Source organism: Acyrthosiphon pisum, chromosome A3 (assembly GCF_005508785.2).
Source record: "Acyrthosiphon pisum isolate AL4f chromosome A3, pea_aphid_22Mar2018_4r6ur, whole genome shotgun sequence".
Taxonomy (NCBI): Eukaryota; Metazoa; Arthropoda; class Insecta; order Hemiptera; family Aphididae; genus Acyrthosiphon; species Acyrthosiphon pisum.
In genome coordinates, this window is record NC_042496.1 from 14,555,370 (window position 1) to 14,575,006 (window position 19,637).

General features: G+C 29.6%; 1 protein-coding gene across 2 annotated transcripts in view; it reads right to left on the minus strand.

The window, feature by feature from the left end:
- Window positions 1-19,637, minus strand: part of LOC100568906 (potassium voltage-gated channel protein Shaw) — a 155,416-nt gene that overhangs the window by 66,739 nt on the left and 69,040 nt on the right. For both annotated transcript variants that reach the window (XM_029491334.1, XM_029491335.1), the window contains exons 3-4: window positions 10,418-10,506; window positions 10,053-10,324 (exon numbers count right to left, since the gene is read on the minus strand). In XM_029491334.1, coding sequence (XP_029347194.1) covers window positions 10,053-10,318 — 266 coding nt within the window. In that variant the 5' untranslated portion in view covers window positions 10,319-10,324; window positions 10,418-10,506. The remainder of the gene's footprint in view (window positions 1-10,052; window positions 10,325-10,417; window positions 10,507-19,637) is intronic.

Here is a 19,637-nt window from a genome sequence, read left to right on the forward strand (position 1 = left end):
GATTCAAAGAATTCATAAAACTTCATTTAAAAATAAAAATTTTGTTTTTTAATCATAGTGGTTTTTAATTTTTTTTTTTAACCCTCAAAATTCGTATAGTCACGTAAATTGATCAGGCTGTATATACCTGTACACTCGTCCACTGCTGACATCCTTTTATCCGTGGCCCTTTTACTCCTTTTGACGCTCGTCACTACGCCTGCTGCCTCGATCTTCTCCTAGTCGTCCTTCTCTACACCACGATCTCATGCACCACCCTACCCGGTTTAACGTCCCCTTTGTCGTCAGGGTCCATGGGTGTGGATAGTAAATTCATTTCGTACTCCCTATTTCAGTGCACACACATACACACACACACACACACACACACACCGCACGCACGCACGCACGTGAATATAATATATTATATTGTATTATATCACGTGCGATAGTGCTCTGACGGCACAACCGCAAAACTGCAGGTCTCAGCTGCTGGCTTTGCCTGTATAATATTATATATACGACACGCGCATATCATATAAGACGACGTTGCAACGCATTCCGATCCCCTATCCACGCCACACCGCATTCCGGAAATTATTATAAATTTTACCCGGATTAGAGAGATTAAAGAGAAAGAAGGGTATACCCACAAATATATACACTATAGCACTATGCATATAGAGGGGACTATCTTAATTTTATTACAATATACGCTACTAAATTTTGAAATGTTGTATATATATTTTGAAGTAAATGTTACCAGATTTCGCTTGAAATTACAGCTAAACATTTCTTCTAACACGTACGTAACGTAATAAAAATAAAAATTTCATACTGCATACATTATTATTAATATACCTACCACATATAATTTTTACATTTTTAATAAAAAATATAATATTCACACCAAAAAAAAAAAATTCCTAAAACCGTGTCATATATTTTAATATGTACTGTGTTTATCGTTGATATGTTTGCCTTTGTTATATTTTGATGCCACTATATTAACCGTATATTATTATTTTCAATCTAAATGTATCAAAAATACATTCCTAATATTTCTAGTATTCATCAGCCAATAAAAACTTTAATATAAGAATATACAAGTTTTAAATGTTTTACATAATATTTTTAACAAATTAATAATTTTCCGTTGGAAAATATTTTGTCCTAGTAGTACAAGTTCTCAGATTTTTATTTTTATTAGTATTATCTTGTGGCTTTTGTAACAATTAAATACATCTGCTACAGAAAATACTCACTATGTACATGAAACGTAGCTTGTAGAATATAATGTAGATACCTATATATTATGTTATTTCTAGTTAAATAAAAAAAGAATTATGCATATACATTTTTATTTTTAGGCGAGTACAATATTTATAACAATATGACTTAATATAATTTTTAATTTATCGTTTCATAAATAAATAAAATAATGTACACATTTTATATCAAAAATATACAATAACTGTGAAATTAATAGTAACTATGTTGTACTCTACATAAAACTGTATAGATTTTGGTGTGAAAAAAAATTCTAAAATTTGATTTATTGAACTCAAAAACATACAAATCACAGGGTGAAAACCATAATTCTTTACGTTAATTTATTTATGTTTAATACCATGGTAAACATATTGTTCAGCCAAAATTATCTATCAGACCATTAAGCGCGATGAGTCACAGCTGAGTCATGTTGAATCCAGCAGTCATGGTAGGTATTCGGGTCGTTCAAAATTCACAACGAAAATAAAAATATATATAAAACTTCTTATACTGCGTTGATACTAGAGAAATAGGGTGTACGCACGAGGATATGCGAAACTCGAATAGCTATTATTTGTTTGTTTTATTATTTTTCCTCATATAGCCATACCTATTCAAAATGCCATTATTATAATATTATACCTACCAGAGATATAGACCGGTGATTTATGCATTTATACTTCAATACACTTGCATGATATATTTTATTTATATTATCATCAGTTTTCTGTTTTTGCCCGAGTATCGAAAAGTTTCTGTGCATAATATTCCATTTCGTTATTCTTGGATTTTACGAATCGAAATAAACAATAACTTAAGTGATTTAAAATCATCCACCACATCGATATTATGCACTAAGACGATTTATCAAGATGGGTAATATTATACATAATATAAAATAACCATTAGGTACTCATGGTAGGTAATCACTAAGTCGTGAGTTATGATCATTGAAACATTCATAAAAAATTAAACTGCTCTAATAAAATGTTAATACAACGTATTATGTTCAGATCCTGAAAGTTTCGTTATTTTATTTATCTGGCTATGCATCAAGAAGTACATGATTCTCCTATATTTTTGAGAACCAGAGATTTTGAGATATTGCTTAGAATATTGTGCAGTTGATCCATTCTTATCTCGAGATTCGTCTCTATTATCTCAACATGTACACTTTTGAATAATCACTATTCAAATTATGGTTGGATATCAATTTTAATAGCAGAAATAGCCCACTGTAATAAACCAACACTTAACCCTATAATAATAAAAATGTTTCATTATTTATATTTATTCGTTTTTCAGACTTCATTCTTTCATTTTAAAAATAAACGCCTTACGTTATTTATTCGAAATGAAAGCTGTTTTTTAATTAGAGTTAATGGTCTATATCATATTGTAACGTGATACACAATATAGGATGGGCTACCGTATAAAGGTCAAGGTCAATTACATTTATGGTTTTGAGTTTTTAATTCATACAGCCATTTACAATAGTCCAATTTGACTTAATGCATTTAAGAAGTATATTGTATATATATTTATTGTATATAAACATTTTCTAGTGTATATAAAAATAGTTTGTAAGTGTAATAAATGATTTAATAAACTATTAGTTAATTATGTATACTTTTACTTTAGGAAATTATGTAGCTATCAAATAAAAATAAAAATAATAACAGTCATTATGAATTTCCACTAAAAATATTTTTATATTAAAAGATCTTATGTAAGTATTTTTGAAATTCAATTGACTTTATCGACATATTTAAAAAAAATATACAAAATAATAGTGTATTTCGAATAACTAGTACAGATAAAACAATAATAATATAATATATGCATATACATTGTACAGTACTTAACCATAATTTAAACACAATGCTTAACCTAACACCGCAACTTGCACATGAATAGTTGGTTCGTGTATTTAGAATGTACAGAATCGAGTTTGTACTTACCTGGTAATAATACCTGTGCTGTAGATTAACAAGTCCACAGTACAGATAAAAACAGGAGTAAGTACCTATAATTAGTTTGTATAATATATAAATAGTTTATATTGTTATGTCTTATAATTTTAATTTTTTATAGTTTGATTAAAACGATTCTATATATCATTAAATATAATTTTTTATAGGTCATAATAATGGGTTTGTGGTTATTCATACGATACCATATGGAAATATGAAACAACGCTTGTGGTTTATCTTTGATGAAACAATAATTGTATGAGAATGTAGTAGAAAAGTTGCTCTGCTTGTTTGCATTGTTATCACTATATATAATAATAATAATGAATCCTATCACCGTACTGCTAGCATAATATTAAATAGTTAATGTACTTAAATTTACTGATCTAAATTAACAACTAGAATAAAATAATCAAAATTATAACTTTAAAGTTTTAATATTTTCACAGAAATGAATGGACATTTTTGGGCGAATTCAGAAAACTAATATTGAATCATTCAATTAAAAATAATATAATTAATTTCATAAAACTGTCAAGTTAAAATTTTAATATAACTTTAACATTGACAAATTTTATTTGTTTTAAAATATACTATTCCAACAAAATATTGTTATGTATGTCACACACACATATGTTTTGTGTATGTTGATAAATTTTGTATTAGTCGTAAGAATAAAACTGGCTCATTAAGCGTTTAACCATACTTGTAGAACTTTCATATGATGCTTAAAATTTTAAGTATCATTTCTATGGAGTACTAATAATTGCCATTTATACGTATACAATAAATAGTTAAACGATTTCAAATAATACTTTTTTGCGGTTTGTATAAAGTATAATATTTGATTTATGTTAAATAATTCCTTGAAAAAATAATTTGGTTAATGTGTTTTTAAATATATATTTAACCATAAAATAATTTTTTCTTAGTTGGAAGTGTAATATTATTATACTTATATAATTTTAATTTGAAGAACACTTCTAAGCTCAATGTGACTATTATTTTTTGTGTTGTATAATTCTATTTATATAAATTAATTTTTCTTATTTATAAAACATATCAAAGTTAAAAAAAAAATCCTTCATTATTCTGTTTCTTCTTCTATCTCTCTCATTTTCATATATAAATATTATTTATAATAACTCACATAATATATTATGTATCTGGGTGTGTGTCTGTTTTCGACTAAAAATCAATAGTATGTTAAAAACCTCACAAACATATTATATAAAATATGTATATTATGGAACGTTTATGTATGTGTATACATATACGTATTCTTTATGGTATGACCAAGTTTGTCGGGTTCGCCGATAGACTGACAACTTGTCAATTTCTATGTTTGACAGCTGCTGTTTAAGCGTATTAAACAACTGGGATATTTTGGTTGGCTTTCCAGAAGGGTAGGGGGTATTGGTAGCGACACTGTGTTGGAGTGGGAAAGAGGGCTCACGAACGTTTTTAGAACAATTCCATAACACCAACGTTAATATATCGGAAGAGTTTTTGAGGTGAAAACAATCGTCATCATCTGCAAATTCTCATTTTTCCCCAATGATAATGACCCCGACGACCAGAATATTAAGACCATTTTTGATGACTAGATGAGGTGAAGGGATTTGTGATATTATTATATTAAACTCGGGTCGTTGGTTCTAATATATGTATATACTTAAAATGCGTTATATAATAAAAGAACTACCCTACAAAACAGTTCATATAAAATAATATCTCACTTTATAAAAATCATAATATAGTGTGCAATAAAGTCACATGGTATGGCGATGATATAATATAATATATCACCGCCATACCATGTGACAGTTTTCACAAAGATCAATAATACATAAAGCAATAAAGATATTAAGTTGAAACATAACGGGACATCATGTATATGCGTATTTAAGTTGTGACGACATCAATAAAAAAACTAAACCTTCAACGATACAGAAGAATAAGAATCCTATAGGTATAGGTACCCTATTAAACTACACTTCAACCATTCAAATTAAATGCGCGGTCTACTGAAATATATGACAATTATAAAACTGCTATTCTCTTACGCATGCTCAGAATATGGACTGCCGCTTTTCCCTCGAAATAAAATTGCAATTTCTCCAATACAAATTCCTATGAATAGCACTCAAAGCATCTTAGTTAATATAAAACAAACAATAGCTCAGGACACGGTATTTCCCTACCAACACAAATAATATTAACCAATACAAAAACTTACACATTAATATAAATAAAGCCGAAGGAACTCTACATTACAAGTTCGGCGAAAAAACATCTAAACCTAGGGAAAAACCACGCCCACAACCAACTAAGAAGATATTTTTTTGTATATTTATGATTAGGTATTTATATTTATTGTAAGTTTAGAACTTTGCGAAAACATTTGGTATGGTAATTCCTAGAAGTCTTCCTAGAAGTCCAACCAACTAACAAAGAAGATATTTCTTTGTTTATTTATCATTAGGTATTTATATTTATTGTAAGCTTAGAACTTTGCAAAAACATCATTTGGTATGTTAATTAAATGAAAACGAAAAACAGATGAGCTGAATAAAATAAAATAAAGCAATATTGCTATTATTATTATCATTAGAAATAATATTTAAAAACTGAATTTTCGCTTCAGACATAATTATAAAATATTGATATACTTGAAATTAAGTCTATTATTTCTCAACTAGAATTATTATATATTCACTGTTAATTATTTTTGAACTTAAGTATTTTACAAAAAGCCAGTAAAAAAATAACAACATTTTAATAACACCTATCGGTTGCAATCCGGTCTTGTAACACCGACAAAATATACAGAGTACCTAATTAATTACGTTGGTATACATAGACGGATATAAAAATAACGTTTTTTTCTAAATTATATAGATTATACGGACGTTTGGACAATATTCAATGTTCGAGATAATTTTGTTTACTCAAGAATTTATTTTTAACTAAAAATAAAATATGTACTTAAACGATCGACGAAAGCATTTCTTGTTTAGGTATATACATTTTAAACATTAAAAATCTTTCACTAACGTAACGTGACATACGAATGTTTATCTAATTTCGATTTAGTAAAAATGTTCAGTGAATAATTTTACCCTTGGAAAAATGTTCACTGAAACAGTTATTAAATAAATCTCTTTAACGTTAATTTACGCGTTCACAAATTAAGTCTAGATTCTTCAAAAAGCTCAAACACGGTGGATCAATATTGCGTACAGCATAGACTGCAGCAATCGTCAGTTCCCAACGAGGAGAAAAATTATTACCTACATAGGTTCAGAAACGACAGTAATATCTCGCCGATTTATCGTCAGTTTTCGCGCCGGTGTTGGTTTTTATCGGTCACGCGAAAATCTGCGTTATACCTCCCACCAGTTTGGTAAACGAAAATAATAATAATACATCGAAATGATAACCTCGACACCAACCTAATCTAACCATAATGTCCCTAATAACATACATACCTATACTACAGAACGGAAATGAAATAAAAACGAAAATACTAAAACCGCCGTTTTTACGCGTAGGCATAAAAATGTAGCTCTTTTTACGCGCTTGACACTTACGATACTATGATGATATGACGATATTCTACGTTATTATTATTTACTGCAGTTCTCCCGGGAGTTTTTACTTCTGATACAGCGGAGAGGGATTTGGCCATTAATATTTTTACGTATATACAGTATGATTATATTTTCATCGTCAAACGAGCAATATCTTAGAAAATACAAGTAATTCATTTTTTTTCTATCAAATGTAAGATCAAAGTCAGTATACTATATAACGTAACATGGTTTATAAATATAGGCACTTAAAATGAGTTCATATCACTAATAAATGCCTTTATTTTAATACATAAAGTTTTAAATATTATAGAACTACTAAACATTTCACTAACCATCAAATACGTACTAATGAACCCTAAAAACAGAAAATATGTCATTCAAATATTAAAAAAACTCCGATTATGCAAACATATATGCTCTAAATAAATTGATATTTCATCCGTTAATAAGTTATGAAATTAGTTTATAAATAACCTATCAAACACAAGTACAATCGAGTTCAAATCATACCCTGATAATTGTTATAAAATGTTAAATAGCTACTATAAATTCTAAAAATGTTTTAAAACAATCATCCAATATTTTTCGATATTTCTACAATTCTGACGGCGAGATATAACTCATATCCACAATTTGCGCGCGCTGTCGGTACATTATTTCTATCATTATTATTGTTTTACACGAGCTAAAGCAGTGCTGTAACAAGATAAAGACGAAAAATAACTACGTCACATCACGCCATCGCCGGACGGATAATAGTAGGAGTAAGATACGAGGCACAATGGTGTTAAACAGTAAGCACATTATTTTATAGTATAATTATAAAATATACTTATCGGAAATATTAAAGGAGAACGAAATAAGAATGAAGTTAAAAGCTTGACTTAATTCGTGTTGTGGCTTGTGGGTGGGTCCGCTTGTTTGTGTAAGCGGTTGTGTACGAATAATAAATTAAACTTGTCTCGTTAGATTTCTACGTGGAAAACCTATTGGTTTTTTTTTATATTAACTCCGAAAAGTCATTTTTATATTATTATTTTTACTATGACTGCACCGAGACAATTTAAACCAAACGAAGTTATAACACCAATGATTGACATAAAGTAGGCATTTAGTGAGTTGTGAGAGTTTTATGGAAGATGGATGAGTATAAAGGAATATTCCGACAGCTCACTGTCTGACAAAAAATAATAAATAAAATAAGAAAACAAACTTCTGAACACGCAACTACATAATATACTACAAGACACACTATGTGAGCAATATAATATATTAAAATATTATATATATGATATTATATTCATGGGGTTAAAATTAAAAACCATTTCCATGTTACTTTTGGAGATGTTTTACTTTTAAATGTTCGATTAAAAATTAAAAATATTTCCATACACAAATTTTACATTGTATGTTATAATAATAATTTGTTAAATGTCGCTTATTTATGAGTATTTTTTGTTTTTTAATTTAGAAACCGCCTTTTACTCTACAATATATACAAATTGTTTATTTCAATAGAATTTAATTTTTTAGAAAAAAAATCATCATTAATTTAAAAAAAAGAGTTACATTTATAGTGTTACATTGCACACAATACACACTACACACGACCACGATTTAATTTGGCCAAAGACTACCGGTGACTAATAAAATATAGATGTTGTTTCAAACCAAAAAACCTATATACACTTGTGGGTAACCGTAACAATATAATATTATATAGTGGTGGTTAATTTCATTAAACCAACAAATCGCACAAATCGATATTCAGATGCATTAACATGTGGTAGGTATAACACACACACACACACACACACACACACACACACACACACACACACACACACACACACACACACACACACACACACACACATACATATATATATATAGTATTATATAATATAATAGTACTATGTATATTATATGTGCAATTTAAATGTATTTATATTGTGAATTTCTATACCTACTGTATTATACATTATTCAACGTTATTATTGTTTTTTTTTTTTCATACTTTTAAATCCGATCAGGAGTTAATGCTGCGGACGGAATCACCATGCTTTGGTTTAAGCTGATTACATATAATAATAATATACACGCAGACCACAATAGTATATATTTTTTAAATGTAAATTCCATAAGCCTAATATTCATGTACCTATATTGAAATCTGCAGTAAAGTAATATAATCTTTGAGTAGCTATAAATATTATTGATCCACAGCTTAAAATATAGACCGTTAATATTTCTGTACTCGTATATATATATTATATTATCACCTATTATATTATTAAATAGGTACGAATCTGGACACGTTTTTAACCCATAACGGAATGTATACATACGGACATCGAGTTGGATAGAAGGGTAATTTTTAACCAAATTAATAACGTAACTAATTCAAGTGACAATGTGAATAACTTAACTTTAGCCAAATGCCAGTTTATTAATTAAATACTATAATTAACTATAATACAAAAATGTCGTTTATAGATTTGTATATCACAGTTATAATATTTGTATAACCGTGGATATAATCAAAATCAAGTTATATTTTTACATTTTTACACGCTGTATACACCACTATCATTTTAGTATATGACTGTACAATTATACAGTATACAATATACAATATACAATTATACAATAATATACCAGAGACTCGTTCAATAACACACAAAACATTTCATTAAAATTGGTCCAGCAGTTTAGGAGGAGTTCAATAACATACAGACAAACATTCATTTTTATATAATATTTTAAAGATACATTTGGGAAATTATACACAATCCATATTATGTGTACTGTGTAGAACAGGCGTGATTATGAAAAGAAAAAAAATAATTATCTTTTTTAATTGAACAAAGTAATTATGGTTATTCATTTTAACTTTAAGCTTATTGAGTCAAATCTATTATTCGTGAAGTATTTAATGATAATTTGAAGTTCAATGCTTTGATTTCACTTAAAAAAACTTGAGTTATTTCTTTCCATTAACTCGTCCACCCTTAAGTCTGAATATTATGTATAAATTCATAATATGATAGTTGTAACTAAGTAATTTGTAAATACTTATACTAAATAGTTAATATTTCATTAAAATATCTTCACGTATATTATAATAATATACCAAATAAAAAGTACGAACGTTTTACTTTACGATTTTCCGTGGAATATAGTTGAGGTATCGTGGTCATTATTATAGTAATATAAAGTATATACCACTCACCTGTAATAGTTGAGGACCTGAGCAAACACGCCGGGATGTCTGTCGAAGAAGTATTCATTTAGCACCGGGTCATAGTTGGCCAACGCCTCGGTCAGCCGGCTCAATCTTGTGGCGGGTATTTTCTTCAGGGTGGCCTTGTAGGTTTCGTGCCTGATGCCGCCGACGTTCAGCACCACCCGGTTCTCGGCGTCTATGTTCAGTATGTTCATCATAGTGCCCGTGCAGTTGGCGCCTCCCGTCGACTGCGGCTGGTGACCACCTACCATGTTAACCTGAACAGAACGAAACCACTGCAGTCACCGTTTAACGCTACCCTCGAGGGCCAAGCTCCGATTAATGCGGGTGTACCACTACGCCCGACAAACCTTAACATGGCGTCCTCATGTCTGCAGTTGAACCCAGATGCACCTCGGCCGTGGATCGTATCACCCACACGCCAATATCCCACCCCATTCTGAAACACCAGACGAAATTAGATTAGAAAAATATATCAAACAAATAACGATTCACAAACAATTAACATTAAGAAAACATTATATTTTATAGATATTAAAAAACCGTCTTATCGATATGTTGAATGTGTTATTCGCCTTAAATGATCATTTATATTATTTTCTGCGACAATAGAAATCTATATTTTAATATCGAGTCGGCATTCACCATCACAATTCCATTTATTATTACATTACTTAGGTACATTAAATATTATCATTTAGTTTCATTTTTATACATCCAAGTATTTATACGATATCGTTTTGCATCACAAAAATATTTTATAGTCTATATAGGTTTTCTTTAGAAAAAAAATTATTTTTGAGAATACGAAATAAAAGACCTATAAGAAATATTCTCAGTGATTTCATCCCTCGACTGTCTTGAACAACTATTCTCGAGCACAGTTTGGTGATAAAAAGAAACGACTATGTGTCGAAGCACGCTGCGTATGTGATTATTCGAATGGTTACTGATGACATAAAATACAAAGGATGAAGGTTTCAATAACCATCTTGCACACCAGTGACTATGCAGCTACTGCAATTATTGTATACGTCAATATTGAATGAATCGATTTTGCTCGGTATATTGTTCGAGAGAATCGGGATTATTTTCTACTATTAAATTCCTATTCGAGATATCACATTTTCGTTTCAGATTATTACTGAAAGTCATCGTTGAAAGGATTAAATGGGCTCGTTATTACGGTGCTTTTGAAAGAGTTGATTAAATACTATAGCTCCTGAACCCTTTATTCCGTTTAGTACGAGTTAGATTTTAATGAAAAAGAAGAGATCGGCTTATTACTAACGAAGCGAATGAGACGTGTGCACAATATCCAAACGCGTATCTACACAACATTGCCAGACGAAAGGCCACTGCAACACGCGACGAACGCTGCTGCATCATTTAAAAACTCCCATTCGCCCTCCACATAGCTTGTCAACTATACTAAATGTATACCACATGTATTATACCACACTGTAATCCTGATTATTATTATAATAAGGTACAGGTTTCCGTTCTGCGTTCGAAAAATCTTCATTCTAATTATAATGGCCGTCATTGATGAAAACGTTTCGTCTCGCTTGTACAAACAACATTTCCAGCGACAAAAGAGGTTTTTAATAGTAGTTTTTTTTGTTGTTGTTGCAGCCACATCATCAACCATCATCGTATCCATTGGCCGAGACCCAGTCAGTAATTTTTTTTAAACAAATAAACTCAGACCCTCGAGTGTGACGGAGCAAATAACGGGAAAGGGGGAGAGGGAGGTATATCTTTACCACGCTCGATAACGACTCTCACCTCTCACACATACACACTCACATGACTTCACGCGTACGTGATATTTTTTAACGAAAAAGGGTGAAAACATTCAAAACGTTGTCTGACATTCACACCACTATGATAGTGGTAAATTTTATAACTTTCAGTGCTGCATATTACAATGATTTCGTCAACATCGCCTTGCTGTGGTAACAATATCAGTCGTAAATAGTTGCACAAATAGGAAAAATTAGTTGCTCAAGATTATTTAGTTTCATTTTTTACTCATAGATTCAACCTAGCCTTATAACATAATATATTAATATTACTTTTAATTATAGTAATTTATTTTACTATTAGTAATAGTGATACGGTAAGTTGAATTAATTTTTATTACCTTTTGAGTCGATACCGACTTACCGTAGAATGGAGTACGTGTAAGTTAGTGGTATTAATAGGAAATAGCATACAATTTATCTAAATGTTTTGAATATGCAATTGTGTATATAACATATAATACGAGTTTTTCTCAGTGAGGCCCACTAATCATTCGGTATTAATTTAAATAAAAATAAAAAAAATAATAATCTAAGTACTCAAAACCCCGCAAATAATATTTTTAATCACAACAAATTAACTCAATTTGGAAGAATATTTTTATGATTTTCTGGTTTCAAATTAAGCTACTTTTAAGAAACTTTGTATTAAATGGTCAAGTCTCAGATATTATAATAATTGGATATTTTATACATTTTTAACTACAAAATGATTTCCAAATGTTTATAACTATAATGAATTTTGGCAACATTTTATCTTCAAATGCGCAAAATAAAATCCGTGGAATATTTTTAAATAGCTATAATAGTAACTTATGAAGGACCATGTATTATATGTTTTCAAGATCAACCGAAAAATATGTTATCATTATTCATAGAAAAAAAAATAAAGCAATGTCAATAAACAGCTCTACAGCTATACATAACAAAGGTATTATAAATTATAATATATCACTAATACGACATTCAGGACGATAAGAAATAATTTTTAATCAGTCAAAACTCAAAAGTGTATATTTTTAATTTGTTGATTACATTATATAATTGTCGAGTATGTATTCAGGTATAAATATGGTAATATTTTAGTTATTTTCATCTGAAATTACGATGCTTACTTATGAAAATAAATAAAATTAACTTAGTAAATGATAGATAATAATAGCTAACAAGCAACACAAACGGAGGAGTTGATCTGTTGTAAATTGTGACTAGTATACCTCATTGAAGTCCTTGATATGTCATTCTAATGGATATGTTAAATTGGAATTCAATGATAAAATTATTGAATACAATAAGTAATTTTGGATGATTTTACTTAATATTATATTATTGTTGTCATCTAGTAACTTATTTTTCTATTAGTACTACCAAAGAAGGTTGAACTATTTTTTTCCAAGAACCAATCGCTAATAATATTATATTCTTAGTCATTTTATAATATTTAAAATATTGTATTAATATCTCATATAACTTTGCTAGGTGGATGATATTACTCATTTACTAATAAATTAATACCAGTGAGCTGAAAAATCCTAAAATGTCTATTTAATAACTAACTATAGTACCTGCAGGTCGGTAGTGTAAAATTGTTAGATAATATCAGAGATAAATCCAATGATTTTACAATCTATACTGCAAAATAACTTATAAGTACGGTATACAAGCAGCTGTGTTTGGTTTGGAAAAAAGTATAGTATTATTGTGTAAACCTATTCGCGATAATACATATTATTATTTTAATTATAAAAACTACTATAGTTATATAAACAATAATGTGCATTTTGAAAGGAATAACAAAAATTAAATTACCAAACGGTTATATTTTAATACCTATAAAAATATACTTATTGATACCTAGTCTAAACTTGAAACATTGTCGTATAAATTTCAATAAATCATTTATTTTGTTCGATTTATAATGAAGATAATACATTTTGACAACCTATCGGGACTACCTTACCTGCCTCGTTAATATTGAATTATTGCTATTTGCAAAACGTTATTCGAAATAATTCGAGAAGGAACCTATCTATACAAACGATACTGCTTTAGTTTTAGAACGACGATTGAAGTTTGGGACGTTTCGATAGGACCCTAACGTCCTAACCTCTAATGACGCTGTCACTGCGTAGAAGTAATAAAGTGCTGCATTTCTAGAAACAGGGTAAACAATAAACATTTATACATACATAATTGAGAGAAAGATAGTAATAGCCTAGAGGAGAGTACCTATATAATACACTATTTCAGCACGTCTTTGTGTGTCGACAATATAAACAGACTGATTATTTTATTGCAGAACTGAACAATAAATTTGGAAATACCAGAATTTTTTTGTATTTTTATAAGTTATACATAATGATAATCTGTACTACTTAAAAAGGATTTAATTTTGTATTATGATTAAACAAGTTATGATAATAATAATAATAATAATAATAGTAGTAACGTTGTATATTGTTCGAAAAAAAACAAAAAAAATTTCCATTTTCTAGAAATATTGCCGGGTTCGTGATGAAATAGTCGTACCATGTATATAATGTATAGTAGTCGTTTCTATGGAGTAATTCATGTTTAGTTCGTATAGTTATGTAACGAAAATTAAATTATTTACAGGCGGCAGTGTCCGTACCTACACTGTAGAGTTAAAGTCGGTCTCTGCGTGCACTATCCTCGTATATAAAATAATATGAAACAATATGTAGGTAGGTAAGTACGCACAAGCGCATAAGCACTGAACTATATACCCCTTCTTGGCTCTTGCCACGCTTTTCATGGTATTACAAGAACACAATTTACTGCTAAGCTAGAGTATACAGTATAATATTATAATAGTAGAAGTCAGTAAATCTACGTTACACCTTAAAATACACTCTCTGTATACCTCGAAAACGTCTATATACCGATTTAAATAATAAACCTACGAACATAGTATATATTATTAATATAAGATTAACGTTAAATATAGAAATTGTGTGAATAACAGATCTACAAACGTCTGGAATGACCTGAACCCCGACAATTATTAAACCGTGAAAATGTGAGCGATCAGTTGCGAAAGGGGGGAAGGAGACAAAATAGTACCTATTTAAAACTTCTATAATTATATGCTGGTTGCTGATTCAATCATCCCACTATAGTTGCTTGTTGAAGCCAGTAAAATTATTGTTGGTAAGCTTTTTTACATCATGTTATTCTAATATGTTGACAACTCGTTATTTACAGGAATAAAATTATTAATTGTTCTTGTATTTACATTCAAAAAATAATGACAATAGTTAAATTCATTTATTGCCTTTATAAAACAGGAGAAAAAATGGTTTCATTTTTATAAAAATATAATATTGAGGAACTGAGACCATGATGGTGACGTTTGTTACAAAGGTCGTACCTATACAAATTGAAATATTCATTGTGATTTTTAAGATAAATACGAGTTGTTTATAAATATATTATTATTTGTTAATAACGTTTTTGACGGTGTTTTAAGAAACTTTTACGACGTTGTTTTTTGGCTGAAAAGTAATTTAAATGGATTTTTAATAAAATTTAATACACGTTAAGTACAGTAAGTTATAATTTATAAGTAAATATTAACAAATGTATATAAATATAAATATAAATGTATATTTTATATTTTTTAAGCAAAATATGAAAATTAGAAAAAAAATGTTTGATTGTTATATTTTAAGAATAAATGAAATGTTAAATTTACAAAATAAACTACATTTAATCATAATAATTCACAACAATATAATTCAAGTGTCATACATATCGATACCTACTATACTTGTGTATATTTTATATTTTTTCCATATTACTTTTATTTTTATTAAATTGTATCAATTTGTATTTCAATACACATTTTAAAAAAATATGATATTTTATTTTATTTTTAGTTTTCATACGGGGCGTGGTTAAGTTTAAACTAAAAACGTAATAAGTATGCAAAATGTTCAAAATTATAGTCTGTACCTAGCTATGTTATTATTATTTTTGAAACAAACTATCTACGTACGTGTATTTTAATCACGATATATTAATGATCATAGTGACACGATCGATGGTGACACGGAAAAAGGGTCTAAGCGACATAATTCATATTTTTCAGGAGAGCCAAAAAACTTTTTTTCGTGATTTAATTTTTTTCTTCTAGATATGCAATAACTTTTTACAGCAAGAATATGGAATTTTTTCGTCGAATAATTTTTTTTTTGTTTTATGTTCTTAATATACATATTTTTAATTATCTTTTGGTTATTATTTACATGTATACGGCAATTTGAATAAGTTTGTTAATTAATTTTGGCGCTTATGCCCTTTATTTTTTTACTATATTTATCTACGGCGCTTATGCCCTATTGTTTTTACTTAATTTACCTGATGGTTCTAATACATTTATCTCAATTATATTATTATATTTTTTAATGATCACCATTTTTATTTGAAACCAATAAAATAATACTATATCACATGTTCTTCAAAATAAGATTTAGGTACACAAATATTTTCTGCAAAAAAAAAAATATGAAACTTTATTAAAATAACATAACGAGTACCTACTGACAAATATTAATATTATTCAATAAAATAATTTTATTTGAGACGTTTAATTTAATTAGATAAAATGGTCTTAATGAGTTGTATAATAAGATAAATAATTTTTCTATCCAAACAAAAATCGGCTAGTGCATTCATTTTTATATACCTAATACCTATAATACAACACTATCCTTACTAGTACAAAATATTTTGCATGAAACTTAACTCACCTACCGACTACCATAAATAATTGGTTTGGCCAATTCTGATCAAATGTTTAAGACTTAAGGGCCCGTTTTACAATCATAGTTCAAACCTTGGTTACGCTTAACCCACTGATTTTACCGGTCGAATTCCACGGTTTAACCTTAGTTTAACTATTGTAAAACGGGTTCTTAATCTTCAAATACAAATTAAGATAATACCTAATATTATTGTAAATTAATGTCAGTTGTACACTTGTACTACAATTTTATCATATCTTAGAAATATCAGTTATACGAAAAGTTTGGATACAAGCACCACGCAATTTCCATAAACGTCGCTTGTCTCCTAAAAAATTATACTAATGTCGTTTATTCCCTATTTTTGTCGTCTAGACCCTTTATTTTAGAAGAAAAAATATAAAATGTCATTTAGACCTCAAAATTAGAATTAAAATTGCCATAAATGTTACAGCTGTTTTTGCGCACGCGCAATGGACGTAAAATATATTTTTGCTTCCAATGGTATAAGCCGTGTCGCCATCGATATGTGAATAATGTCATTTATAAATATTATTTAATCGAGAGTGTAAAATATGAATATCGAACATATATTTTGGTTCCCCGTGTTTTAAAGTCGTACATATTTAAAATAATATTATTATAAGCGTTTCTATGTCGGAACTATTTTTATTAAAGCAATTCGGCTTGAACACAAATCGTATACATTTATCAAAGTATTAAAATATTAAAAAGAAAACTTTTTAATTGGCGTTGTATTGACATTATAGCAGCTCTTTGTAATTTTTAATAACATTTTGTGCCACCAAAAGTCCGGCCATTATGCTTCGTATACACTGTACACATCACTCTACTATTATATAATATTATACTACCCTATGGTGTAACTATGACCACACGTGCGTGGAATTTTATTTTTATTTTACAACATTAGCGCAGTATACCTACCTACCTACATAATGTGTAATATATATATATATGTAATATAGGTACATTATATATATATACGGAATTGAACGTAAAAACCACGTTTTGAGGCCGTTTTATTATGCTGTTCCGTGGTTTTTGGGAAAACTAACTTAGAACACGCGAACCGTGAATTTTAATATCGTCTTACGATTGGTCATTAGAAAAACCTATATTTTGTGTGTTTGTGCACGCAGAGCAGGAGAGTAAGTTTTGAACCCCTCGCCCTCACATCGCGCCGACCAAAAATCCTATAACAATCGCGATCCCCGCTCACCTACCCATCAGCTCCATCCTACGTTCGACCCCCTTACGCCATCACTCCGCTACGCCATACATAATATAATATATATACGAATGTCAAAATATCCACAAAACCTCTAAGTCGTACGGCGTGTGTCCGCCCGATATCGATTTTAGCGTACACCTATGTACATATCGCCACCACGTCACCAGTAGCGGTCGCGATAGAATGGAGGCATCGGAGGTGGTTGTGTATATAAATATAGTAGTGTGGCGGTAGTAATAGCGGTAGAGGGGTATGTGCCACCCTTATATCGATTCACGAGTCGTCCGCCACTCTCTCCCTCCGTACACACACCCACCCCCTTTTTGCCGCACAGTGCCACCCTGCCTGCCTCAGTCGGTAGCAGCGTAAAGCGTATTCTGCTCACGGACTTGTACCCCAAACTTCTCGCACACACATCCGTCACGCGTCTATACACACCGCTGCTACCACCACCGTCATTACCCTCGACACCAAGAGGGTGGATCGCGGGAGACGGCCGAAAACGTCGTCGAGTCCTCTAGATCTCTGATCGCACTTGACCGTGAGGGCGTATAACGAGGACTTTGAAGTTTTGCTGACCACCACCACCGCCACCGCTGCTATGTACACTCAGATCTCGAGTGCCAACTGCAGTGGCTGGCGAGTAGTATACAGCTATGTATAATATTATGTCACTGAGGAAAAAATAATAATGATTTCAAAAATATTTTCGGTCATTGTAATATTAAAATATTTTGCATGTAAGTTATACAAAGTCAATATTTCGGGGACATTTCACTGTTTATATTAAGTACTTTACACTCAGGGCAACAGGTACCAAATATATTTTATATTATCGTATCATAATGCTCATTGAATAAAATATTGTGTTCACGGTTGTTTTGTTATTTATTATTGTTAAATTTTGATCTAATTTTAACACGATTTTAAGTAATTCTTATCATAATAAATGTCATATTATTACATTGGTGATATGATTGTGAGGAAATTACCAGAGAGTGGTCTGTCACCAGCAGTTTAAATATGAATTGAAGTGACCTATCTTATCGATCAAACCAATTCATTGTTCGAGTTTCTATAAATCAAACGATTTTTGCTGTACATAGTTAAAATTAAACAGCTAAATAACCATTTCGGCGCAGTGCCTGTTTGTTAAGTGTCCATTAAACACAAATTGGACAGATTTGTCTAAAATATTACAATTCTATTCGGTGAAATTATCTGTATGATTTTAAATATATTATGTTTCATTAAAACGTTGACATAATTTAGTTTGTTATTTTATAAATGTATTCAAGTTGAAAGTTGTTTTAAATACTATGCCAGAATTACTAAATTTATGCGCATGCTATGAATTTACAACTTTGTTTGGAATAAATTATGGAATTAAAAAATTAAAAAGTTTAACAAAACCTATTTGAAGATTGCCTAAAAAAAACTTTATGCTCAGTATATTCATTTAATTAACTTTTTGCAGATTACTATATTCTCATTAAATTTTTTACTTACCAAAAAAATAGATAAAACAAATCACTTAAAGTTATAAGTTATAACAATATAATCATCACAAAAGTATAGAATGTAAACGTATTCCTACTGCGGTGCACAACAGCCCATGGCCAATGTTCTAGGGTAAAAAAAACCCCTGTGTGGAATTTATTACGTTTTTATCATTTATGAAGTCTGTCGAACCCAATATTATGTATATATACATGGGGTAGCCTTGCTCAATTTTCCATTTTTC